The sequence below is a fragment of the Molothrus aeneus genome, chromosome 6 (assembly GCF_037042795.1).
Source record: "Molothrus aeneus isolate 106 chromosome 6, BPBGC_Maene_1.0, whole genome shotgun sequence".
NCBI classification, from domain to species: Eukaryota; Metazoa; Chordata; class Aves; order Passeriformes; family Icteridae; genus Molothrus; species Molothrus aeneus.
The window spans coordinates 47,898,395-47,926,216 of record NC_089651.1 but is presented as its reverse complement, the minus strand read 5'-3'; the positions used below and the strand labels follow the sequence as shown (position 1 = coordinate 47,926,216).

General features: G+C 33.7%; 1 protein-coding gene across 2 annotated transcripts in view; it reads right to left on the bottom strand.

The window, feature by feature from the left end:
* Nucleotides 1–436: 436 nt before the first annotated feature.
* PPP4R4 (protein phosphatase 4 regulatory subunit 4) overlaps nt 437–27,822 on the bottom strand; it is a 58,204-nt gene continuing 30,818 nt past the window's right edge. For both annotated transcript variants that reach the window (XM_066552173.1, XM_066552174.1), the window contains 18 exons: nt 25,290–25,397; nt 23,139–23,260; nt 21,475–21,597; nt 19,223–19,392; nt 18,076–18,195; nt 16,533–16,610; nt 15,624–15,707; nt 14,336–14,518; nt 13,515–13,620; nt 12,607–12,754; nt 11,964–12,108; nt 11,041–11,082; nt 8,906–8,981; nt 8,411–8,491; nt 7,980–8,073; nt 7,474–7,544; nt 6,553–6,691; nt 437–1,624 (listed from right to left, as the gene is read on the bottom strand). In XM_066552173.1, coding sequence (XP_066408270.1) covers nt 1,600–1,624; nt 6,553–6,691; nt 7,474–7,544; nt 7,980–8,073; nt 8,411–8,491; nt 8,906–8,981; nt 11,041–11,082; nt 11,964–12,108; nt 12,607–12,754; nt 13,515–13,620; nt 14,336–14,518; nt 15,624–15,707; nt 16,533–16,610; nt 18,076–18,195; nt 19,223–19,392; nt 21,475–21,597; nt 23,139–23,260; nt 25,290–25,397 — 1,915 coding nt within the window. In that variant the 3' untranslated portion in view covers nt 437–1,599. The remainder of the gene's footprint in view (nt 1,625–6,552; nt 6,692–7,473; nt 7,545–7,979; nt 8,074–8,410; nt 8,492–8,905; nt 8,982–11,040; nt 11,083–11,963; nt 12,109–12,606; nt 12,755–13,514; nt 13,621–14,335; nt 14,519–15,623; nt 15,708–16,532; nt 16,611–18,075; nt 18,196–19,222; nt 19,393–21,474; nt 21,598–23,138; nt 23,261–25,289; nt 25,398–27,822) is intronic.

Sequence of the window (27,822 nt, the reverse complement as noted above, 5' to 3'; positions counted from 1 at the left end):
GCTACTGATGATCTGAGTTTGGTCCTGCCAAAGGTCAGACTGAGAACAGCCTGGGCAGTCTCCTGTGGCCCACGGGGGAGCAGCTGTAGCTGGCACCTGAGTCAGCTGTGCCTGGGGAACTGGAGGTATCTGCTCGCATCAATGCAGAACCCAGGAGGAGCCAGCCCAGGTCATCGGTACACCTCTATCAATACTGAATGTTAAACATCATAAAACTCAAAGAAGCTTTTAAAGAAATCCATGATGTACAAGATCCTATGCCAGGCTGCAGAGCAAACTGAAAAATTAAGTATTTCCAGAGAACCCAAATAATGCCTGTGACTTAAGACAGAGAATACTGCTAAATCTAACTGAGGTGTAGGAAGCTTTAGCATTTAGACAGTGCTTAATCCAAAGAAACATTTTGTACTTCACACAAGACAGCACACACCCAGCATTATTAGTATTTTAAATAAATACCCTCCATGGGTAAGTGCTTTTATTAATTTTAATTATAAAAGATGCCCTGAGATTTTTCTTTCAAGAACATGCATGTACAGCATTGTCCTAGATTTTATTTTGAGTAAATCACCATTCATGTTTTTACATTATAAAAAGTAACCACACTCACATTTGCATACACAGACCAGATCATCTTTATCATACACCAATAAATTTTAAAAACCATATATTTCTGATATCAATATATTTATGCTGCCTCCATTTTGAAAGAGAAGCTGACAATAGCTTCATAATCTCTCTCAAGTATTGGCATAAATAGAACTTTTCAAAATATGATTGCATGTTTTTCCACATTAATTTTGATAGAAACATTAGCATTAATACAAACAAATGCAGATGACATCACTGAACCATGACAGTTTGCAACAGCAGCTGATTAAAAACTAGATTCATTATTATAAATTATTAAATTGAAAATACAATTTGAAATACTAAAATTAAAACAAGTATTTATACAACAAAACTTATGAAATACAACTTTTTTTTACATCATCTGGAGACATTTGCTTTTAGATTGCTTTGAAACTTACACAGGATTTTTATGAACTTAGTACTTGTAAAAACATTAATTCCAAATTCACAGCACAATGCTTCAAAAGTCTATGTTTTTTTAATAATGGTTCTGGACTTTGGTCTTAAATTAGGTTTGCAGATTCTTGAAAATGTGGGATTCCTTTTTCATATTCATAACAATTCCTTCTATTTCTTCCTTAAAATATGGGAGCTTAGGGTTGCTAAGATTGTAAAGAAGCCAATTAAATAATGGGTATGTGCATTCTAAATCCAAGACTTCAAACTATAAAGGCCTAACTGAAGAAAACAAAATCTCCTTAGCTGCAGCAGTTAAGAGCACATAGCTGAAGTTATAGTTCAAATCATTTCACTATGATGTTAAAATTCTGCAACCATTACATTGTTTATCAGAACATATTTTACACCTTGGAATTGTATGTAAAAGATTTATTTTAAATTTTTAACATTGCAGGATGCGTTTTATTCAGTTCGGGCATCAGAGAGTCCCATCTGCTGCTCCCACCTTATCCCACCAGAACGTTGCTTCCTCCAGTCCCTGGTTCCCTCATTTTTCTTTCAGGTGATTTAGGAGTTTGATTTTCTGTTTTTTCTTCATACAAAAGAAGAAACACACATAATACGTTGTTACTATATCATTAAATTGCATAACATATTAAACTGTTATTGTGTAGAACATTTTAATATAGCTCTTAGCTGCTGTACTTTAAAAGTTATGAGCTGTTCTATTGCACCCAGTGAAAAAGCCAAATGGATATATTCTGAGGGCATTCTTGTCAAGAAGGGTGAAGTTCTCCATTCAGGTGTCTACAGAAGTTCTTGTAGAGATCCATCTGAGTGAGATGATTAAGGTGGCACAAACAGTCTCTTCATGGCTCCAAAAAGTGCCAGAAGTCTGGCACATTGCACTGTGATTTCTAGCTGTTCTGTTGACCACAAGGTCATTTAGGTAATTTCTGGACTTTTCATGGCTTAATTTTTTTAATCTTTAGATATATTGGTTTTCAGTTTCAAAGAGTAGTAGATGTCAATTAAAAACAATTTGTATCAGACAGAAATATTTCCAAGATGGGTGTAACTTTTAGAACTCTTGGAAAAACTAATTTTCATCAATATTTTACACTATCATTTACAAATAGCACAATATATTGTTCTGTTTCACTGCTTTAAAACTGCTGAATATTTAAAAATGGAATATATTATATGATAATATATCAGTGTCAGGATACCTACTCGTTTCATCATAGAAATGGGACACAAAACACATGCCAGTCCCACTGGAACTTGGAACTTCCAGCATCTTAAATGTGATGATCAAAACATGAATAACATCCGTAAGCAACCACCTCCAAATGTAGTAGATCAGTGGCAAAACTATTTCATCTTGTGCTTAACTTTCTAAGCAATTATAGCACTGGATGAAAGACATTACTTTAAAATACTTATCTTAAACATTTAACTGGTACATGCACCAAACTAGATGTCTTATAGGTCAGTTGTGGAATCTTATAAAATACTGATATTTATTTAGATTTATTGTTGCATAAAAATTAATTTACTAATAATAAATTGGAAAATTAATTTTTACGCAACAATAAATCTACTCTCTCTTTTTACAAGATGGAAAACCTGTACCACACATCCTTGAAGAAAGTTTTGATTAAAAGTGAAATAAAATCAACCAATATTTGTATGTCTCTAGGCAAGATGCAAAATACTTAAATGCTATCTATGAAGTGGATGTATTCATTGACAAATCTATAAAGTTTCTAAATAGTTTTAAACAATTGCATGTTGAACATTTGCAGTCATATTACAGCAATATAAACTCAAGCAAAATATCTTCTATCTAACAATCTCATAAAGCTGAAAACATTCAAAAGAACATAATAAAGCTACATGGCCTAATGATAGAAGATCAGACTGCTTGATAGAACACAGTGTTCATGATTTATATCAATGTCTGCGCTAGGATGATTCATGATCTAACTGGCAATTCTTCAACAGGAAGTCAGAAAAACTTCTCTGCTCTGCATACTAAGCAAGATTTCTTGTGGGACAAAGTACTCAACCAGTGCTTTTTCTGATTCTTTCCTATCCATCAGGTACTCGAAGCAGGTAGCCTTCTCTTTTGTGAGTCCCTCATTAAGTTATATGGGTGCTGCTTTAGCATAATTCTGGCATTTTCTATGGCCTAAGTATCACCTAAGACCTAGCAACTGACACCTACACTTAAACAATACTTCCTTGTCACCTGCTTGTGAGTACTGGATCATTATTTACTATTTTTTTTGCAGCTGTGTTATTTTCAAAAAGAGATAAAACTTTAATTGGCACATACTTATGAATAAGTTCAGACTGAATGTTTGAATGCATGAGTGTGATAAGAAAATACTGCAGGTCTCCACCAAAGTAACTCTGAGTTTTGAAAGATTCCTGGAGCACTATCATATATGAAATCAGAAATTCTTCATCCCTGCAAACTGCACTATATTGTCAAAAGTGAACACTTACCAATAATCTGCAGAGCAATTTTATGGGAAATATTAGGCTTAAGCAATTAAACAATATTTTATCCAAACATATACCACTTCAAACTAAGAATCAATAATTTTATCTGCTTATAATTTAATTATTGTGTTACTACCCACATATTTACTTAGAAACAGAAACATATTAGAAGTTACTCTACTCAAGTTGCAGAGCCAGGAAACTAAAAGTTAGGTCTTGCCAGAATTAAGATGGTCAGTGCAAATTTTAACCAGCACATACATGAAATACATGAATCTGCACAATGATACAGTCTAAAAAAACACCCAAATATTATTTTCTCACCTTAGTGAGTTTTCTGCCTTATTCAGTCCACCAAAGGTGGTGCTCATTGTTGAGCATCAATTCAATTGTACTTCTCACTGTACAATTGTCAAATTCTTCTCACAGAGTGATTTCTGTCAGCTGCTTATATATTTGGATATCAATTTTTTCCATCATTAAACTTAGAAAATAATGCTTCCTTGAAACTGACTTTTTTTCTGGTTTGTTGTTGTTTATTTTTAATTTAAGTGTGCAAATATTTAGCACCAGGCCTGATTTCCTGAGTAAAAGATAAAAAAGTATAGCTAAACATGTCTGTGATTGAATGCATTTACCACCAGACATTCCTGTATCTGTATCTCTTAATATCTCCTCATACAGCTGCTTCATTTTCTTATGAAAACAGTTAAGTATTGGGTCAGTTTACAAACAAGAAGTTGAATCTACAGCACGGCAGACATCAGACCAAATTGAGAGATGTCTTTTCCTAAAAGAACACAGAATACTAAAACTCTTATTCAGAACTAAATGTAGAACATCCTAAGCTTCCTCTTCTTTTCCCAAAAATGTTTTTCTTCCCCTGATACATCCTCTTAGCTTCTGACCCTATGCAGTTCAGGGACTTTCTGAACCTGACAAAGCACCCAGATCACTGTGTTTGATCAGATACCTACTTTCAAATACTCTGCTCTTAGGGTATTTGTTTGGGAATGGTACACAGAGACTTGAAGCTGTGTTTCTTACATTCCACTCTCCTGCCTGAAGACAAAAGTGCAAACTGCTCTGTGTGAGCCTTTTCCTATCCCTCTGTATTTAAACAAAAGATATCAGTTTTATTTTAAATGAAAGATAGAAAAACCTTTGAAATTTTGGAATGTTTTATGTGATAAAAAATATGTCTAACTAATCTTTGCACCTCAATGCTTCATGAATATTAATTAATTCATTTTTCCCCAAATCCTTGTGGGACAGCAAGTAATTGGAATTTCAACAGATTGCTAAAAATATTTACAACATTTGAACTAATTTTCTAGTTTTAAAGCAAGGAAAAGAGGCATACAGTGATTAGGGTGAAAGAAAATGAGGTTTTGAGCACACCTGATTTTTTAAACTATGTAGCACTCCACTACATTTTATTCTCAAGATAAATGCCCCATTTACTTTAGAGATAGCTGAAAATGTCAGCATGTCTACTAATCTAACTGCTGACTTAGAAATGGTGCACTTTGAAATAAGTGACCTCCTAATGATCACCTATAAAAAGCCTGAAGTGCTGTGGGTAGTATTAAGAGAAGCCATTAGACACTGGCAAAGACAAGGACAGAGGGCAAAGTGATTTGGCACCTTTAAGTACTACTCCTGTGAAGCCACTTACTCAACAGAGGCCATCTGCATTCACAACTTAGCTTCCAACCTTCTCTACAAAATAAAAGCAGTTTTAAAAACTACAGGTCACTATGCAAGCTTGAGTTCATTCCAGAAAACAATTTATCTTGTACAGTGAAGATGGCAGAATTCCAGCAGAAAAAAATCAAGTACACAAGGAGCTAAACGAATATTGTCCTGAGAATTTCTCTTTTTGTTTGTTAAAGTTTTTAGTGCTTTATTTTGCAATTTAGTAATTTTATTAACTTAAAATCCTGACTAAAGGTGGGAAGATATTTTGGTTTTTTTTTAAAGGGAACTGAAAATACAGAAGTGGAAAAATATATTCATCCAGATATTTAATTCACCAAAACAGACCATCACTATTGTTTCCTCTCTCTACCTAGCAAACCAGTATAAGATGTTTTCTCTTTCCTATCTTAGCTTCCAGTTGTAATTTCATTGTACATTGTACATTGAAGTCTGCTTTCCCAGACTCCCTTTCTTGCTGTAGCAGGCTCCTTCCCGTTCTCCATTCTGCCTTGACTAAGAATGCAAATCTCTGCTAGCAAAGAAAAGTCTCAGTTTGAGCCCACAAAATTACAGCTAGTCCAATGACAGTAATTTAGTTATAGTGTAAAAGGAATCTGCAGGGAATTTGCTGCTAGAGTCTACAGGGATCTGGGTGAGTGTGTGTCACAGTGATTTTCTATGATTTACAGTTTTAGCACAGGAGAATAAAATACATCTTTGATTTTGTTCTTGCAAAATGCTGAACAGCACTGGCTGATGTTTAAAGGAAAGCAGCCTGAGGGAGATGCCTAGCATTGATTTTTTGTTTTTTTGTAAATGGTAAGGCAAAGAAGTCAGCATTAATAACAAATACCAGTACCAGTTCATTGTAAGGCTCAAGATTCATGATGGAATTGTTACATAACGATAAAACATATATAAGTCCACAAAAAGAAGGAAAATTAGAAATGAAGTAGTCTAAAAATACTTCAATTTCTCCAACTACAGGCAGCTAAATCACTGTGACTGTAGTTATTACATATCAAAGGCACTAACCTTCACTTTTTCCCATTCCACCCTCTCAATTATATACCAGCTGAATGCAAATATGTGCAGGAGAAACAATGTGAAAGACTAATTAGAAGGTAATGCCATCTTAGAAACAGTTACAATTGCATACACCACATTTCTACCCTGCTATTTTAGTATCTCAAAATCTGTGTGCAGAAGTATAATAAATACAGGCCTAATTTTTTTTACATGGCTCTTTTGAGTTCCCTTTGAAAGCATTACCCCTAGGCTCAGATTAACATCTTCTCAACAACTTACATGCTCATCTTTCTGAGGGTCTGACTCTCCTTATTCCCATTGCTCTTGTGGTCAGCTGAGTTGAATAAGTTGCGAGAAGAGCTGGAATGGAAGGCAGCATTCCCACTATTGCCAGCAGCATGAGTCCTGAAGGAGTCATCTGAAACACAGAGGGGCAGCTTAGACAAAGAACTTTGGTTGAAAACACTGCACAGAAAGTAAACAGAATGAGCTGTTTTTCGTGTGACAATAGTGGCTTATTTCCTATGGCACTAATCCGAAATTTTAATGGAATGGTTTCTACTTAATATTTCTTCAAGTATTTTTATTAAACAGCCCCACTAAATAACTGGAATACACATTTTCAAAGAAAATATTAATATATTTAATGTATGTAAAGAGTGTGATTTCTTAGGCCAAACTTTAGCTGCTTAAAATTTAGCTCTTTAATGTAATTTAACTGCCTAGTGGCTAATGGTAGTGAATTGAAAGAAAGGTTTCTCTAGGAAGCCATTCATCTCAATCTTATCTTTAAGCATCCAAACTCTTTAAAATTTAGTGGACAGAACTGCAAACAGTAGTTTCTCTCTCTTAATTCAGTAGAATTTTTACATAATATGCATTCTCCTCATGTAAAATAGGTGGAGAAAAACTCCAGACTCAACCTTTTTATGATACCTGAAATTCCAACCAGGACATGACAAACTCAGTTTACTTTTACTGTTTTTAAATGTCAATTAAAACAAATGTGTAGGAAAAAAAAAAAAAGAATCTGAAAAATACTTACTAGACTAGCACTTAAATGCCCAAATCTATTGGATATCTATTATTCTGTTTTCTTTAGGAGAATGATACCTTAGAGTATGCCTGCCTAATTGGGCCCATATGTTCAATAACCAAGCAAAAAAACTGAAGTAAAACACATTATAGTGACCTACTTACCACTAAAGGATAACATACAACTCTTTCCCATCCCTGGTACTGAAGATGTATATCCTGTAGCAGAACTTTTACTTTAAAAAACCAAACAGAACAAAACCAAATTGGTTATTTCCAAAAGTGTTCCTCTCAATTACATCATCCTGCAGTTTAATAGTATTGGAGGTTATTTCTGAGTTTATATGAAGAAATTAAATGAGAAAGTTGTGCTGAAATGTATTTAAGAAATGTATAAAATTAGATTTAGCAATTCATATTGAAAATTACTTTTAATATATGATAAAAGGTGACATTTATTAACTTAAAAGGAATTCATAACCATTTCTAGGCTTCAGCATGCCTTAGATGTTTCTTCCTTCAGTTAATCAATTAAACAGAAAGCTGAAAATATAAGTCACAATTCAATGAGCACATCACTGCTTTCAGAGATCCATGAGCACTAATTTCATAAGAGCTGTCCATTAGCAAACATTTGCCTATGAGGTAAGCAATGAAGATTATAAAGATACTTAGGGCACTTGTCTATGTTGCTGTATTTTGGATGCAGTACTTGAGTACTGAAAGATTGGCTTCGAACCAGCTTGGATTTTTTTTCTTCTTTGCCTAAAATTATAAAGAACATTTTTTAATATGAATATTGCATTTCCTCAATAATTAAGAACACTTTTAAATATATTTTTCTGTCAATCTATGATAAATGAAGGAACGAGATGATTTAAATACTTTAATTTAAAAAAATAATCCTTAAGTCACTATTTATATATTACAGAATGAAACAAAACTAAAAACCAGAGAAAATACATTCAGTTCTAGGAGAAGTATCTTTTCCTCTGTGCAGTAGGTGTAACTTGGGTCCACAGATGTCAGCAGCAGCTTTGCTGGGGTTTAATCTGATGATGTGAAATCAAAGTGTTTCAGTGAGTCTTTGAACTCTTCTTACCTGCTGATGTACCAGAAGAGCTTCCAGAAATAGAGAGATTGATACTTTTTGCCAACACTGATGATGTTTTACTGTCTCTACCTACAAAAAAAAAAAAAAGTCTGGTAAAATCCCTTCCCTCTTAAATTTTTATATGAGAGAGGACATAACATATCAGTCCTGGAGCAAAGAGTAATACTATCTAATCCAGTGCTACTAGCACTTCAGAAATACCACAGACAAGTACTTACACTATAACCCAAAATGAAAAATAACAGAGAACTAAAACTGTAATGTATTTTATTAATAAAGCCAAAATAAAATACATGGGTTATTATATATTATACATAATATGAGGCCATTTTTCATAAACAACTTCATTAATACATAGAAACAATTTTTATATCCAATTTCTAAATCTCTGTTTATTGTATAAAGTGTCTCTTTCCTGCTCCTTTCTCTACTACCTTTGTAGAAGACAAAAGCATGCATAAACATGTACATAAACAAACTTACGTTTCTTTTCAAACATTTTATCATTAATATTTGTAGATCTTCCTTCATTTTTCTGCTTCTCTTTTTCTAATTGTTCCTAAAAGAATGAATAATTTTCTTAGATATTACTCAGGTAAAAGTAAATAAACGTGTTTCCAAGTAACAGTTCATTTCTACTCTCCTGCTCTACAATCCCTGATGAATATCCAGAGAACCAATTAAGTAATACAGAAAGAAATCAGGGTACATATCTCATTTTAAAACCACAATCTGAAGAAAGCTCAGAGTTGAAGTTCACATCTAGAACTTATAATTAAAATTATGCCCAGCTTTTGGCATTTTTTATATTCAAAAAGATACAGACATTGGCAGCTGGCAATGTAAAAATGTTCTGTAACACAGACACCCTGAAAACAGAACAGGCAACACTTTTATTTCATACAATTCAATGAAAATGTTTTTCTTAAATTTTAAGCTGTGTCACATATATTCAAACTTTATAAAGAACTAAAATCTACAGTTGATAAATCTTTATGACAAAATCAACTATGTAAAATTGTTCAGGTTCATGGAATTTATTTGCCCTTCTGTAATACTACCCAGCCTAAAAATATATTCCATTTGATGAGTAGATATCACACTAGCTTCAAAAAATTACACAATATTAGCTAATTTTCTATACCATTTTCACAATGAAAGTTAAGTGAACCATAATTGCTCTAATCTATATTTTTCATGCCATTCTAATTACTACCCAGTCAAGAAAAGAAAGAGGTAATTAATTCAGGTCAGGGTTGCTGGAAAATAGTTCCTACAAAATCAGCTACTAAAATGAAGGAAACTTATTAACATATTCAGTACTAAAATCTTTGGCAGTTAGATACATTTAAGTGGGTTGAATGGCTCTGCATCTGTTTGGGACTGCAACATGTCCCAATTCACTGTGTGCCTCTCAGGTTCCCCAAAAGCATGGCTCTCACAGACAGTGCCAATGAGGCCTTTGTGATACAAAAGGGTGGCACAGATCGGTGGCCTAAACCATAAAAATTCAGGTGCTTTTCTAAACTGCAGCTGTAGAAACAGGGTAAAAATTGATGTCATCATACAACACACAGTAGCACTGGAGGCTCTTTTGCACCAGGCAAACCCTTTCAGTATAAAAGCATTAACTGTATCTACCTGCAGACTGCCTGAGCCAAGTTCAAGACTTTGAGTTGAGTGTGTGTGCAGGTCTGAGAATCCAGCTGGCCCAGGACACTGGAAGTGGCAGGAAATCTGTGGCTCAGGTATATTTGCTCATACTGACCTGCAATACCCACTGACAGCAAAGTGGACCACAAAGGAGGAAACAAGGACATTTTTGGGACCCTCCTGAATCTCTTCTGGTTCACTACAAAGAAGTTCATTTACTACAAGTCAGATGAACCATGCTAACAATTTTAGGATCTTCTGAATCGTGTCAGCTGCTCAGCTTCTCCCACCTCAGGCTGGAGGTGGAGGGGAGGCAGCAGACAGGAGGACTGCTGTGGTCTAATTTAGGCTTTGTGGAGATGTGGTGAAGATACAAGCTGTGTGCTGAAGTGCCTACTGCACCTTCTGCTGTTCTCTCTTTCCTGGCTAGTTGGAAAGCCTGTAACACAGAGCATTCTTTGGCTTCCTTGGGACAAAAGAAGTTATGAGAATAATTTCCTTGCCTAGGGAAGCTGTATGTGAATTCCAATTCCATTGGTCAGTTTATCATGTTATACATGGTATTTCTCAAAAAACTCAAGTTTGCCTTTCTAATTGACACAGCACAATTTAGGTAGTAAAGAAAAATGTTACATGTTACTTTGAAGGACTTAACCCTATTACAAAGTGAAACCACACACAGATAATGAACCGATCAGGTCTCTCCAAAATATGCATTTCCCCTACCTTATATTACTGCCTCATTAATATAGAGCTAGAAACTATTTTAAAATAATGACAGTGTACTGATGAAATATACCATTTCCAAAAGTAGATGTTCTTGTCTCTCTTTTTCTTGATCCAATAAATCATTTTCGTAAAATCTTTTCTGAAACTTCAAAGTAAAATCAATAAAAATAAAAAATCACTACATGAAACTGGAAACTAAGAGGAGTTTATAAGTATTAAAGTTAGTAAGTACTTACAGCATCCACAGAGATCTCCATTCTGTCCAATTCTAACACCGTCTACAAAGAAAATTAAACCATTATTTATTATTACTCTACAGCATGCCACACTATGAAGTAAAGAATTGCCTTTTCTTCCTACATATTTGAAGCCTATGCTTTTATTTTTGTGGCACAAATGCAGTTTAAAAGCTGCATAAAAGTTTATCAGAGAGTATTCTCAGAGCCCTGCTGAGACTCACAATGAATAGATTCACAGAATATCTGTATGGAAATCAAAACACACTCAAGGAAGCACCACAGCAAGAATAGCTATAGCACAGGCATAGGAACCAGGACTGAAAAAAGCAACTCAGGAACCTGTGTCTAACTCAGAAGGTTCCACACAGGTTTTCACCCAGCCTCTCTCCTGCAGACTGGCCCTGTAAGGAAGCCATCTACTTGAGCTATTTCACTTCATGGTTTCTAAATTTGAGTCTAAGCATGGACATTCCTTAAAGATGTACTTTTTTGAATATTCACATTAAAAAGACATTTGTAACATTTTAAAATCCTGCAAATGCTTTGTCTGTATATTGAAAAATATCTAGTCTAACAAGATATCTCTGTCTAACAAACCTGATGAGTTTTACTAGAATCAATATTCAATCTTTCTCTAGTCTTTTTTTTTCATAAATGGTCATTGAGTCAAAATCCTGAATTTGAATCACTACAAAATAACTGCAATATAAGTAACCAAGGAAAAAATTAACACTTCTAAATTTCACAGAACATACTATACTACATCATCTTTTAATTGTTCAAAATTACATAATAGAGAATGGAATTTTTTAATCTCCTGTTCTTACATTGAGAAAATCCACAGAAAGCATAACTTTAGTCATCTTAACTTTCAGTGATAAACCCAAGATTAAACACTGCTTAAAAAGAAAAATGCTTACTCTTTTCACAATAGTCAAGACATCTTTGTCTTTCTCTTGACACAGAAGTTTCCTTATACATAATTCCAACTGCTGAAGTAAATGTTTATCAGTGGGAATCTTCAGAGTAGATTTGACTTTTGGCAACAAGCAGCATAGCTTCATTCTACAAAAAAAACCCCAAACAAACAACCCAAATATTCACCTTTTGATGCAGACGCTTAACATAAATCATTAATTCTCAATGCATTGCATGCTAGCATTTGACACAAAATAATTAAGTGGTCTTATTTTTCAGAAGTGATTGTTGCTTATGTGTTGATTCCAGACATACTGTTTTCAAAAAGTCTCTATAGATCATGAATACAGTCCACAAACATATTTGGTTTGTCTGGGTTTCTTTTTAAAATCTAGAGAAATAAGGAGACCTCTGGATTTTCCAAGCGATATGCACACCTAACTTTATCAGTTACCTACTGACCTGCTTCTGGGATTTTCTAGCACCATTCCCACACTCCCCTGCATCTTTAGTACTGGTCATTCTGAAAGCTCTTTATGTTTTCATTCAATTCCATTATTTAAGCAAAACACAAAACTTTTAACAGTATTTCTAATATATTATTTATAGCTCTTTTTCCTGTACACTGCTACATAGTCTACATACCTGACATTTGCCACTGGGTCATGGGTAAGTTCAAGCACAGGTAAAAAGAAGTATTTACAGAAGAATGATTTTGAAAACAGTTCCATAATGAATTCACAAGTATCTAAAAAACGAAGTCTGTTCCAGTAACTTTTTCCTTGGCCCAGTTCTGGAAAATAAAAATTTGCAGATATTATCTGTCAAGTTTTCAATGTCAGATAGAAAACATTTCACAGGCTGACCTTTGACTTAAAAGATGATAATCACAGGCATCAAAAGACATATTCTCAGCCTATCTCAATTCTTTCTTTTAGTAAAAAACTAACATTCTGAATTCAATTAATTCTGTCAGTGAGCACTCAAAAAAGCAACAGAGTAAGTGAACTACCTACAGTGTTAAACTAAGTCCTGTATGCCTTTCAAACCATGTTACAGAACTATCAAAATTACTGTGTTAACATCAAGGAATGTTAATGAGAACTGTTAAAACTTCTAAGCTATCTTTAAAACACATAGCATACACCAAAACATCAAATTTAGGTGACTGATTAATAAATTAATTTCTGAGATTTATTATGCTGAAGTCTCTAGAGAATTTTACTTCTACAGCGGAACTCTGTTTTTTATATTGCTGCACCCACAACTTAGTAATTTTGGCTAAAAGAAGTAGGGTTGAGGGGTCTTGGCATATTATCAGTTTCTGCATTGCCTCTTCCCCAAGCCCTTTATATAAATCTATATAGCTCCAGCTCTATTCCTCACATATTCACAGTACATTTTACTGGTGATAATATGAGCAACTGAATGTCTTCAAAGCGTAGTCCTTCCGATGATGGAAAGAAATTACACTGAATAAATGTAACTGTAAATAGATCTTCAGCCAAAACTAACTTTCATTTCTCAGTAATGGAGGAAAGATCATCTCTTACGTTCGATCAGTTTCTGAATAACCTCGTGTCTCTGTTCCTGTTTGCGATTGTAGCGCAAATAAACGCACAGAGTCCGAGCAGCTGCTTTCTGCACTGGCAGGACATTCTTGAAAGAAATAAAAGGAACACAGTTAAATGTATCTGCAGGAGTATGACTAAAAACATTTATAGAATTAGAAGAAAAATAGCTAAAAAGTTACGCAACTTTATGAATTTTTAAATAAATGCCATAACGTAAGGGAGAATTAGGAAGTTTTGCCAATTCATGAGACACCTGCTTCTTTATTCCTTCTGCCCAACTTATAGATTTAACTATTCCATAAGCACCTTAAAATATTCCATGTTTGGCAAGGCACCTTCTGTATTGCAGGTGTTAGAAATAAAATTTACATCATCTTCTTTTACAACAGTTTTATTCATGAATTATCTCAGAAAAATTTCAGAGTAGTGGCTCTAAATGAAAATTTATTTTAGAAATGCAGAGTTCTTTCATAAAGAACAAACACTAATGTATGGAATCAGGAAAAAGAAGGCATATTTCAGAGGAAAAGGTTTTGATTTATCTAGAAACAAACTGATGATGAGCACAAGGAAAGGAAGAAGTCTTAGGTAGGAGGAAAACTGTCAATCCAAATTTTGTTCCTCAAATGGGGGCAAGTTTTCAGCAAAAAATCTTATAGAAATAATGACAGGGCTTGATATACCATATGAAAAGGATAGGAATTTAATACAACACAGGAAGTACTACACAGAGCAAATACCCAGTGGTCTTACTTGAATTAACAAACCAAAACAAATGAGAAAGCGACAGGTGGGCTCACATTTGTCAAAATGATTGTCAACATCCTGTGAAGAAAACGGTAATAGATCTGATCACTTGATATGATATGAGGGAGACAAGCATATTTTTGCAGTAACTTCTCATGTGTTCTCCATTTTAAAGAAGTCGCTGCTCTCTGTTCTGCTGCCGTTAATGCAGGAATCAAGTCAGGAATAGAGAGTAACTAGAAACAGAAAGATAAACAATAATTTTACATTTTCAAGCTGTGTGTCTTGTCACTATACTTAAAAAGAAAATCACAACAATAGAAGAAGGGAAGACTAATACAAAAGGTATTTTAGTACCTAGCTAAATAGACTTTCATCTCTAATCCCTTCTCCTGACAAAGGAAAACTAAACACCGTTCTCTTTGGAACACCCTTTTACAGATATTAAAACCATTACACCAACTCTCCTCAGCACTCTCTTTCTCAAACCAAATGAATACCAATTCTCTTTTATCCTCTTAATCTTTGCAGTTATTGTTCTCAATCCCCTAATTAGTTCTAGTAGGAATTAATTTTAGTAGGAATTGTACACCTTTTCTCAGTAGAAGGCAAAGAATTTTTAGTAGCCAAGCTAAATTCCCTTTAATATTAAGAAAAATTAAACAAACTGCCACACCTGGCATTGCATTTTCTATATGTTATATATATTTACAGCTGTAAACAACTGACAAATTCAAATTTTTTAATTACACTGTCAACTTCTTCACGTACAAGAAAATAAATTTCTTCAGTTCTTATACTACTGCAATATCTCAATTTATCATAGATTTAGGAAGTATGCTCAAAACCAGCAACCTTTCTGTTCCATCTTAGAGGTGAGGAGTCAGGGAATAAACCATCATCCAGAGCCACATACAATTAAATTAGAAAAGATGTGAGCTGAGTACAGATCTCTTAATTCAGTGTCTTCAGGAAATAGATTTTCTTCTAGCAGAAGCCTGAAAATGGCACCCACGAGCAATTGATACATCAATATGAAAAATTTAAATTAGGTATTAGCTATTAATCCCTTAACACAAAACCAAGTTTTGTTTTCACTCACCTGTGGTTAATTAGAAAAAGAACATGTATAAACTGTACATTTTCATATTAACTCTAATCTTTCCAATTTTTTTTAATGTTAAAGCTTATAATGTCAACAATAAAAAAAAAGAAATGGAAACTTTGTATCTCTTCAAAGCAGAAACTAATCATGAAAGCCTCTTCCTACAAAATTTGTCTGAAATTTCTTACTACCCTCATTTAGAAAGAAAATTTGAAAAACCCCATGAGAATACCTACCTTGCTTTCTGATCCATTGTTTTCTCCTCTATTAGTCATTAGTTCAAGGATTTCAGGAAGGTGACCCACTAGGGCATCTAACACCTATTTAAAGAAAGGCTGCATGAAAGAGGTCTGTAAATTAACTCCATTTTTAACTCTCACCAACATATCCCTGCTGACACCTTTCAAGTTACTGCTCTCTCATATTGAAAGGAAAATGGAGATTAGTTGCATTGATGACTGATATTTTAATGCAGTAAGTAATATAAGCATTACAGGTCTCAGTTTTTATTTATGTGATCAGACAAGTTTTCTAACTGGAGTAGTCTAACTTACTACCAGAGAAACCAGTATCAGAGGAAATGGTCATTTTTTTCTTGAACATGTCTGTTTTTTACATCCTAAAAAGTCTCACTGTGCTAACTGCAATATAACTGATTCATGTTCTATGCAAGTTACCATGGACCAAAACTCTTTCTGGAAATCTTGATCTTCAAACCATACACAACTTCTTTATCTCCTCCTCAACTGGACAATAAAAATGAAACAAAGCAAAAGACCTTGAATCCTATCAACTATTAGTTTAATATTGTACCAAACCCAAAGCTTTTTAGAGTTTGCAAGGTAATAAATAATTATTACCTACAATTAACTATTAACTATTAACCTACAATTAAAACTATTTAGAATTAGTATTTTTAAAAGCTAATAAATTTAGTGTGGGTTTACTAAATTCAAACACCTTCCTATTTTCCTCCTTTTTATTCACAGAAGGCTGGCATCTTTATGCAGAGTCTGTGCAATAGACGTAAAAAGCTGTTAATCATTTCAAATTGTTACTCTACTATGGTAGTGAAGAGTTATTAAACATGAAGATTATCTGCCTCGATGTAACAAGCAAAAAAAGCTCCAATAAAAGTGTATTACCTCCAGTGACTCATCCTGTAACAGTGTAACCAGTTCTTTATGTATTGTATACACATCAGAATTTAAAAGCTTAGCAACCTAGAAAATGACAGTAAGATAGCAAGGTGAAACATTCTTTAGTTCTATGGCACAACACTGCTTTCTTACTTTACAGCAAGCATGAAGAGACACAGAAAAAAGTGTTTAATATCAGCTTCCTAAAGTTGTGTACTTTCCCCCGATCACATTAAAAACAAGCTTATATAAAGAACATGAGACAAGAAACAGGTCTATTATCTAACTATGAAACATTCTTTTGGAATTAACTCTATTCACATTTAACAAGAAGTTTTTAGGCTGCACTGCAAGGCTAGAAATTTCCTTGAGGAATATTCAAATGCTGTAAATTAGGAGAGTTAAGAGTCAGCCTGCTGTATAATTTACAGAAGATGAAATGCAAAATTTTCTTATCCTGTGCTGGATTTTAAGTTTCCCAAACCTTCCACCTGAAGTTTCCACCCCTTACTCCTTTTGGTTTTTGACTGTGACTGACTCATGTGATTCATAAGTCTTATGTACACTTTTAAAAAACACCAGCGGTCCATCTCCATGCTATTAAAAAGCTTTTATAGCAAGCATAACACAAACTTGAGGAATGAGATTTTTTTTTGCCACAAGAAATATTTAGATGATTTTTCTTAATGTTCCTTTAAGCCAAGTGAAAATAAGAGCTTACTTCCAATCAAGATGAAGCTTTAAGAAAATGGCTACAAGGACTTATATTTTTTGGAAAGTAATCCAGCTAGCAGGGAATGCCATAAATTACTCATTTTTACCTGTCAGGTGGTTGCCTAGTTAAACTGTTAAAATTAAATCAACAAGAACTAAATGTATATTTAGACTAAGGTATAACTTTACAGTTTTGTTTTTTTTTTATGAGCTAAAATACTTTCCTTATATTCAGGCAGTATTTAATAGTGCTATGCAGCTAAAACAAAATATTATGCAGAATTGATGCTAATTTTACAAGTTCAACAATTATGTTGGACTATCATTCATTAAAACAAGATATCAATAGCTAATGAGAACTGGAAATCCATACATCTTTCTTACAATGGTGGAAGTAAAGCCATTTTTCCCTCTACTATTCATTTAAAAGTTTTCAGCAAACTGCTTAATTTACCAATTTCCCTAGAAAAAAAATGGGATCAAAGCTAAGCTCAAAGACTGAAACACAAGTGTTATAAAACACATTTTAATTTCTGGAATTCACTCCATAGAGTTAATAATACCTATGTATTTGTACATTTTTTTCATTGCTCCTTACAATCTGACCTAGCAGTAATCTCTTGTAGACAAATGTCACACAACTTAAATAAAATAATGTGTGTAAATGGGCTATATACTGAGGTTAGAAGGAACCAAACACCCTTGAAAAACTAAATAATTTCAATACGTTTTCTCATGTCTATTTTGGTTGAACAGCCACAAATGTAAGCTTAAAGATGAAAGCAAAATAAAATAAAACTATGTGAACAGTAACAAAGAACCATTGTAGACTTACTTCAAAGAAACTAATGGCCATGGTATATCTGACAGGAACTTCAGGGTCATGACAAAGGCAGAAGAATACAGAATAAAGTTCTAAATGGAAGTTCTTTGGATCCACAAAAACAATCATGGCCTGTGGAAGGATAAAGTCCTTTTTAAACTACACAGCTAAAGGATGACACTAGCAGATATTATCAGATGAACTTGAGAGGTAACAGGTTGTTATTTTACAGAGGAAGTGCGGAGGTTTTGCTGGCCTTGCTAAAACACAGGCACCAGGCAAAATCCAGAGTTGAGAACTAAACTGAATTAACTTATCTTCCAGACATGCTGCAGGCTGTTTTTTTGAAGATAAAGACTAAAACCATGAGATATAAAACTTCAGATTTATAAATATTGCTAATGTTTCTGTACTCTAGCAAAAACTGCAAATGGATACTTCAAAAACAAAGAACACTTCAGCAAGCAGCAAAGGAAGAATCTGAATTTCAATATGATTATGTTTGTACATACCTTGGTTTTGCTCAAGTAAACCAACAGATGTCTACCTACATTTTTGCTTCTGTGTTTGCCTCTAAAAGGCAGAAGAAAAAATAGCAGTCCACTGGCTCTTGGTGCAAACATCTTTTCATTGAATACAAATGCAGAATGTCAAAATACAAAGTAGACTTACAGAAATATGACTGGTGTATTTAAAGACCTCACATAAAATTGAAAAGTCTTTCTGTACTCAGGCAGGAACATGACTAAAACATCAACCTGAGCATTCAGTTTCAATCTCCAACTCCCTAGAATGATGTGACACACAATGAATGTGGAAGTGTAGATTCAAGTGGTTTGAAACTGGGGACTCTGTTTCACAGACCTTTTCCCAAATCCTTTGTGCTAAGTTTTTGGAAAAAATGTGTAAGAAAGAATAAGACCAGTAAACTCTTAGAACACCATTCCCTCAGTCCGAATTTGCCAATAATTTTTTGAGGCTCTGCAAAAAGTAGTATTTCCTAACTCTTTTGCACAAGCTCACTAACTGAAAGTTTGCAGGAAAGAGCTAAATCTAGCTAATAACTTGGGAATAACTCCTCTATCACTTGTATAGTCCTATATAGGGAACTATATGTACAACACAAATTAATATTAAATATTAAATTAATATTACTTACTGGAAAATTGTAAGCACAGTTCTTCCTCACTGAAATATACTTCTTTTCCTGTTCCAGAGTTTGCAGATGTAGTTGATTATCATTATGCCCATTTTCCTGCTGTAAACCCAGTGTGGAAAGCTTCTTGTAAAATTCCAAAAACCGCAAGTGCTGTTCAGGAGTAAAAATGCCTCAAAAAAAGAAAAAAAAAAAAAACCAAACAAAACAACAAACTTTCCTCATTACAAATGCTATTAATAATGTACCCAAACAAATCTCACTTTAAAATCTATCAAATAACTTGATTTTATCCCTCCCCCTTGAATATGTTACACACAAGTACTCAGAACAAACTGGAATGTAATTAGCAAGAAGAATTAAAAAAACTACAAGTACATTAGTAATAAGATTAACCAAGAAAAGGCTCAATTTTCTATTCCAGAAGGCAAGGAAAAGATATCATTGATTGGTATCAAGAAGGCTGAAATTCTTAAGAATTTTTCTTTTCAAATTCCACTAATATCATCAGGCTGAGTACAATTAATAACTCTGACAAAAATTCAAGCTTTAAGTAGAGAAACAACAGGTCAGTGGATCTTAAACAAGAGGTTTTCAAAATGTGCAGTCAGATGTGCTTCATTCCAGTACTCAAAGTACTAGTTGTTGAAATCTTAAATAATAGAATAGAAAAGGGTTGAAGTGGTACTTATATTTAATAGCTGGAGAGGGAAAGGACAAGCCATATAATTATGTAAATCAGGCTACTTTCACACCTTTGAAAAAATTGAAACAAAAAACATCTACTACTAAATACCAACATACACACGCACCCACATATATCCTCTCACAAAAAATAACAGTGGCCAACATGGTAAAAGAAAAACTTGTCAAACTGATTCAATTTCCTTCTAGTATGGGATAACAGGAGCTGTGAAACAAAAGAGGCAATAAGGCTCATGACTTTCACAAGGGAACAGGAATGATAGATTAAAAACTATAAAAGTGCTCCAAAACTGCTTGGAAAAACAACTAAGAGAAAACTACCCATATACTAGTGACAAGATAGGCAATGGTATAAAGCTCTGTCCTAGTTGTGGTACTATTTGGTATTTTCACTGACATTCTAGATGCTAGACAAGAGACTTTGCCTATTCAGAATTCTGAAAGCATCAACCAAAGACAGAGACTACTTATTCTTCAGGAAGACAGAGTTAAAATGATCTTCAGTAACTGGACATATGGTCTTAATACTATTATTCCATTAGAACAGCAGTAAGGTACCATGCTTAACCTGATCTGCATCACCTGCACAAGGAAAGAGGAAAGACTAGCTGCTAGATTTCTTTTAAAAGGCAATTTTTCATACTGGAAAATGTGAACAGCAATATATTTGGCAAGATGTGTGAAGCAATCCTTTCATTTCATTCAACTGTCCTAAGGCGTAATGCTCTGAGAAAAATATGAACTTGTCAGATGGAGTTCAGAGGTGAAGAAAGATCATGAGTTAGTAATTCAACCTAGAGAAGACTGGAAAAACATGATAAACACAGGATGGACTGTCCTAGCTCTCTGTCTCTGAAAATAACATTTTGACACTGTGGAACAGCCATTTCAAGTAATCTGTAGTGAAGTAATGGTCACTTTGATTATCTCTAGAATAATCACGAAGGTTCATTTTAAAGACCTGTAGGAAAGATCAAAGGTTTTAAGAGTCTAGGGGAAAATTATAATGTAAAGCCATGATTCTGTGCTCTTCCTCCAAAGGTAATATATGTGGGCAGAATTATCAAGGAAAATTGTGCTGTGCTCAAGTGAAAATTCAAGCACAGATTATGGATATAAAAGTAATGAGTACAGATTTGGCCTCAGCTGCAGCTGGGGAATCCACATGGCATCTCCTTTCTCCCCTGAAATTCTTTATGGAGCACACTCTGCACTGTGCCTTAAAAAGGAGATCAAGCACAGAAAAGAACAAAGTTAACATCATAATGTTTTCAGAGGTTTCTAGTTTCAAAAATTCAATCATCTAAATAACAAGCTCCAGAATACCCCAAAAAATCAGTCAAACCAATAAAGATGAAACACCATGTTTCCATCTTTGACCAAGTCTAAACAACACAAAAACAATAATAAACAATATGCAGATAGTCACCCTAAGAGGAAATTTCCAAAATCTAACCAACTACCATTTCCTTTTTCTCCCCATTCCAAGGGGTTCAAATTCTCCAATCTTCCCTCATGTTTTAGATTTTTAAAAAGAGATTAAATCATACCATATAATCCATTACACAGTTTCCCTAAATGGAAAGATAAAGAAACTAGGATAGATTCATCTGTTTTGAAGGATTTTTCACAGAACGATTTCACTAATGGGAGAACAGTTTGACTCCGATCATCTGAAAAACAAAAGAAATTTTTAGAGTTAGCCATTTGTCAATATTTTCAAAAGAGTACAGAGACTGAACTTCTGTAATAAATTGAGAAAAATTTCATTTGACATTCTCAGGATTACTTCTGGCAGGCACTCACTGAAGGTACAAAACAAGAGGTAGAGAGAAAGATCCTAAATTTAGTACTTTCCTGTTATGTTCATTTTTTGTTTGTTGTTAGTGAAAAGGCATCCCCCAGCAAAGGATGAGGCAGAAAATAAATAAACAGTGACTACCTTCTCCATTCACCAAGAATATAGAGAGAGAAAGACTACTGCAGTACTCCTACAACAAGATTTCCCACAATAGTAAGAATACAGCGAGATCAAGACTGAACAGGCTGTGACAGTAAATAGAAAAATCAGGATATTCTGTATGTTAATTTTTTAAACCTACTGAGAAGTGTTTCAAAATCTTTTGGTATACCATGAATTCACAGAGAAACAAAATAATTAAGGACACAGGAAATAAATTAAATAATTTGGAAATTAAAGCCAAATCCAAACACTCTCTGTCCTCATAAAATAAATGAGCAAATGTTTGAAGAAATTTTTATCTTTGGACTGATTTTAAATAAAATCATTGTATTAAAATGTTTGAGTTTTAAAGGGATAATGATTTTTTAATGGTAGATCAACTGCAAAATTCAGCAAATAATTGTGTCTGAACAAAGTTAGATTGGCCTGAAGAAATATTTTAATATTGTGGGAGAGACACTCTAGGATGTAATATTGGGTCACCTGCCTTAAAAAGTGTTCATTTTCTATTTCAGCCATGAAAGCAAAACCCACACAAACCCAACTTCTAGAAACATTCCTTAAAAACCTGTAAACAACCCCTGATTGCTGTCTCTAAGCTTCTCACAGTAACTCAAAGCAGTAGTTACAGCAGGGAGTGCAGGAGGAGGAGTGAAGGGTGAGAGGTGCAAAGAGAAGCACAAACTTAACAGCACCAATACAGAGGCTCAAGAACTAGAAAATTAACCTACTGTCATACTTACTGGTATAAACACTCACTGCTAAAAAGTCCATTTACAGTATTGTCCCCAAAGCTATACTATATTTTTCTTTTCCTTATCCACTCCTCTAAATGGCTTAAATACATATATTGTAATAATTCATCACCAAGTTGCTGTACAGTACATTTTTGTTGAGCTAACACTTTGAATTCTGTGTACTGATAGCACTACATTAATTAGTTAAATGCTAGCAACACAATATTCCCATAATTTATGCAGTAATTTTACTCATTCTATTTAGGTGTATTATATTAGAAACTTGGAATATGATAATTGATTTCATGGACAACTAGCTCACCTCCCTTAAAACTTTCTGCATATAAAGCACTGCAAGACATGAAATATAAGGAAATACAAAGGACAAAGCAATGAATAAAATAAAATCAGAAATGTCTGAATAATGCAGTTGGAACAAAAAGCATTTAAATACCATTATAAGATGCACTAGAGCACTAAGAATTGGGCTAGGAAGCCTAAATTAGGTTCTTACCTGCATCAAACATATCAAGCAGGTTCACCAAGGTCTCAAAAGCTGCCAGGCGTACACTGCTGCCCTCATCTCTTGCCAGCTCCACTAACTCAGGAAGCACCACAGTTTTCGTTAGTTCTGTCCTGCAACATGAAGCAAGCAGTCAAAAGAAAACTTACAATGAAACAATACTGCCACTGAAAAACAGAATTCTGCCTTGAAATATTCATTTAGATATTTTTTGGGTAGCCAAGAAGAAAAAACGGACCAAGTTCTAAGGAAATTAAAGTTAAATAAAAAACCTCCAGCAAATCTCAGAACTTTTCTTCTTTGTCAACCAAGGAAACAGGCAAACTTCAAATGCAGAACTACATCATTAAAAAAGCATTCAAATTAGCTCAAAATAAATTAGAGAAAATGTAGTCTGAAAAAAAAAAAATCAAAGGACTCCAGCTATTTCACTGTATCACTAAGAAAATTCCTATGATCAAATATGCTCAATATGAGGGTCCAAAGTCAAAATTTAATAAATATGAGCCATGCTGGATTGAAGTGTCTGGAAATTTTATAAATCAAAGATGAGCCTTCTTTACAGAGAACATCTACTGCTCAGAAAAAATGCCATTTCCCAACTAGTCTAAACACTGACTTTTGGCCTTCGTTTAAAGTAGTAAAAAAAGGGCTCTGTTTGTCCTTTTTTTTGCCTTGGTACATACTGACATACTGCTGATACTTAACTCCAGGATGCTGAAATAAAAATGCTCAAAATATCCCTTCCAATCAAACTAAAGCAGTAACAGCTGCCCCTTTTGTAAGTCAATATAAACAATAATCCTTTCAAATGTTTATAATCAGCAACAAAGTGATTTGCATCTCATAGAGTTTATTTACCTACCAGCAAATCAAGAGGTGTTAACAGTATTCTTCCAAGAAAATTATTAAATATTCAAAGAAAATTATGATAAAATAACAGATCATTTAAGTGGCAACAACCCTAACTAGTAAAAATAAGTATTTGGACTGCTGTCACATTATACCTTCAACATTTACCTGACAATTTGCTCATGTCTGTTTAGTTACTTTTTTATTTACCTACTACTTATTCATCCTCAACATGACACATGGGAATACCTTCCATAATGAAAGCACTCAATGTCCACCATTTCTCATGAGATGATTAAATCACCTAAAGCACTGAGAAGGAATTAAGCAAAAACTTCAGAGTTAGAACAGTCTATATGAATACATTAATGCTAAAAATAAAAGTTGGTGAGGAAAGAATCAAAGAAAAAATACACAGGAAAGATTAGTAATTGATAACAAAGTATTTAGCCCTATGAAACCTACTGTTCTAAGGTGGGGTAAATTACCAGTAGTGCTGTCATTTGCCACTGCATAATACATATGATTTTTTTAAACTTTCAACTCCCAGAATAAGTGAAATTTAGAATAAATGAAATTTAGTTCATTTTAAAGACACTAAACAGAATTTAGAAAATTTCTTTTCCAGTATGGTTACTTATTAGTATAAGATCTAATCTATATCCCTGCTGTCTAGCACTGGGTAAGGAATGTTACTTGATAAATTTTCAATCTCTAAAAGAAGTTACTGTTTTTTTTCCTCCCTGACAAAATAACAAGTAGAGAGACCTCGAATTTTAAAATATTTGTTCAGTCAGAAACCAATCCTGTATGTAATTAACATTTTCTTTTATTAAAATTCCAGACTTTTTTGAATCCTGTGTGTGAATATTGAAGGCCCTCAAGGTTTGAGTAAAAGTTGATACTGAGCTGAAATTTGCTTACAAAAGCCATTTAGCATTTTTTCTCAAAACACTGCACAATAATTATTAAAACTGCTAATACTTGTCAGAATTTTTAAATAAGACAAATACTACCAATGGATATTTGAGATCATTTCAAGAAGCTATAGATGAAGTCATTATTTAAAAAATCTGCTGGGTTTACGGTTCAGCAATTTTACTATAAAAGAGAAAGAAAAATCTAAAAGCGGAAAAGAGACAACTGCCAACAGCAAATTACTAAGAACATCTGTACCTTCCAAATTCATTATTGAGTATGCATTAATTCAGCAATTTTAAAAGGAGTTGTTAGGTTGACATTTTAGAGAAATATTTTGTATTTTAGATCAGTCAGGCAAATTGCACTCACCCTATTCCTCGAGCTACATGTTCCAGCTGCCGACACATGCAAGCTCTAACTTCATATTCCACATCCTGGCACAGTGATTTTACCAATGGAAGCACCTCTCTTTTAACACTAAAAATGTGAACATTTTTTATTAATATATAGAAAAAGAATATATAAAATCTACTGAATAGTACTGAAGTTATACTCACATATTATTTGTTTATCCCATATAAAAAGTTAATAATTTATCACACACAGTAAAGGATTTTTCTGATAATCAGCAATTAGAAAAGAATATTGTACATTGGATGCAAATATGTGTTACAAAGAAACAGGAAAAGGAATATTTACTGTCATTATAATTTGCTCATAGTCATCTATTATTTCTTATAAAAGAAATAATTTCTCTACAAAAACAGTAGGTAGGCTACTTTAGTAGGATGCTGTCCTCATTTAATAAATTCTAATCTTCAGTACAATTTCTGAACAGCCACTGAAACAATAAAAAGATTATACAAATGGAAATGCAAATCCCAATTAAATGTCTGTAATACCTCATCTTTGATATGCAGGTATCACCCAAGACATAATTAGGAAGAAAGAAGAAAAAAAATTTAAGGCTAAAAGCTTGAATATTGCAATGCCTTCAGACAAGTAGACCAAGTATTCATGTAAATTAATGGCAGATACAAAATAAAAATTTTGATTCTTATTTCAGTAAAAACATATATTACAACTTGGCAGAATCAGTTATTGTGTTTCCTTTCACTGCTCAAGGTTCTGTCATAAGTATTCATAAAATATCCCTATAAAAATCCTTATGTTATTGCAAAACTCAAGATAAATAATATGTAGACACTGACAAGCAAATTTTCAAGCCAGCTTGCACAGCCTCTATTCATTTCAGTGGAAATTAATTTACTTCTTACAGAAAAAAATTAGCCTCAAGTTTCAAAAATTGTACAGTCTTGGAAGTTTGGCATTTTAGAATACACTAAATTAGGGGCTACATAAAAAGAAAAAAATACTTTTTATCTTGGAACACTGGAGGGTACAAAAACTAATGCTCCGTGACAAGGACAGGATATAGAAAAAAACTAGGAATAACATCAAATATGAAGTTTTTAATTATAGCATAAATTTTATGAGAAAAAACTGTGCCATTCTGCAGAAGAAAGTGAAGATATGTTTGTATATTGCCTACTCCTGAGGATAGATATGTCTTCTGGGCCTGTACCAAGAGCAGTTCTGAAAGGGGAATGAGAGTGTGCCCTGAATTTTACTCAGCCTGCCACATTCTAAACCTGAGGACCCAGCTCTGAACTGCACTCAAGAGCTCTCTACCAGAAAAACAACATATCCCAGAAAATTCTGAGTTATCTTCCTAAAATGTAGTGGCTGTGCAGAAAAAGTGCTAGGATCTGTTTACTGAAATGTGGGGATTCCTGCTTCTGAAGAGCAAGGAATCATGTTGAAGAAACATCACAAAAGATGTGATTGTTATGGCTACGAATTAACACTACTATATTTAACAGAAGATTCCAAGTAATCCATAAAGTCACTTATTTCCATGAGATTGTAGCATCAAATAAATAAATGCAGCTACTATTCTGACAGAGTCCTAGATATTTATATTAGGTAATTTATAGATATTATTAGATATTATTTAAAAAATCTGCTGAGTTTATGGTTCAGCAATTTTACTATAAAAGAGAAAGAAAAATCTAAAAGTGGAAAAGAGACAACTGCCAACAGCCAATCACTAAGAACATCTGTACCTTCCAAATTCATTATTGAGTATGCATTAATTCAGCAAAATTTGGTAACATTCTCAAAAATACTACTCTACCATTTTCATTAAATTTTGCATGTTCAACAAGTATATATATTGTCCTGTTCTTCTTTTCTGTTATGCTGAATTCTTATATTTTCGGGCAGATCAAAATCATTGTTAGAGTGAGCTTCCTCAACTAGGTAGTTTCTGGGCATTTGGTGGCCCACTGTGGATTTCTGTTGTAATTCAAAGTCATGTTGTGCTGGATTATCCAAAGTAATGTTGTGCTGGATTGCCCAGATACCAAACACATTTGGGGAAGTGGTCCTGCTATCACAGGCCTGAGTAAACTGACCAAGGAATTTACCACACCAACTGCTTTGAGCAGATGAGTGACTCAGATTTGCTTTCATCACTGCACTCTCTCCTGTCTAGGCTCACAGACACTGAATCTAAGGGCTGGAAAATATCAGGGAATAATATTAGTTCCTCATATATCTACATTTTAGTTAGGGATAGAAAAAAAAACAGATCTACATGCTAGATTTGGTTACATAATAAAAAGTTATGAATGGAATTCCTCTTCCTATGACAAGAAACTTAAAGGAGATGAAGTTGTGTTTTGTGCCTGTAAGTTTGCAGAGAAATCCACAGTGTGACTTATTTTCTACTAAGAAAAACAATGTGGAAGAATGGCCTGAAATGGTATCCATTCAAATCTGTAAAAGAACATACAAACTCAAGTTATAAAATGATGAACATCAGCAAATCTAAACATGC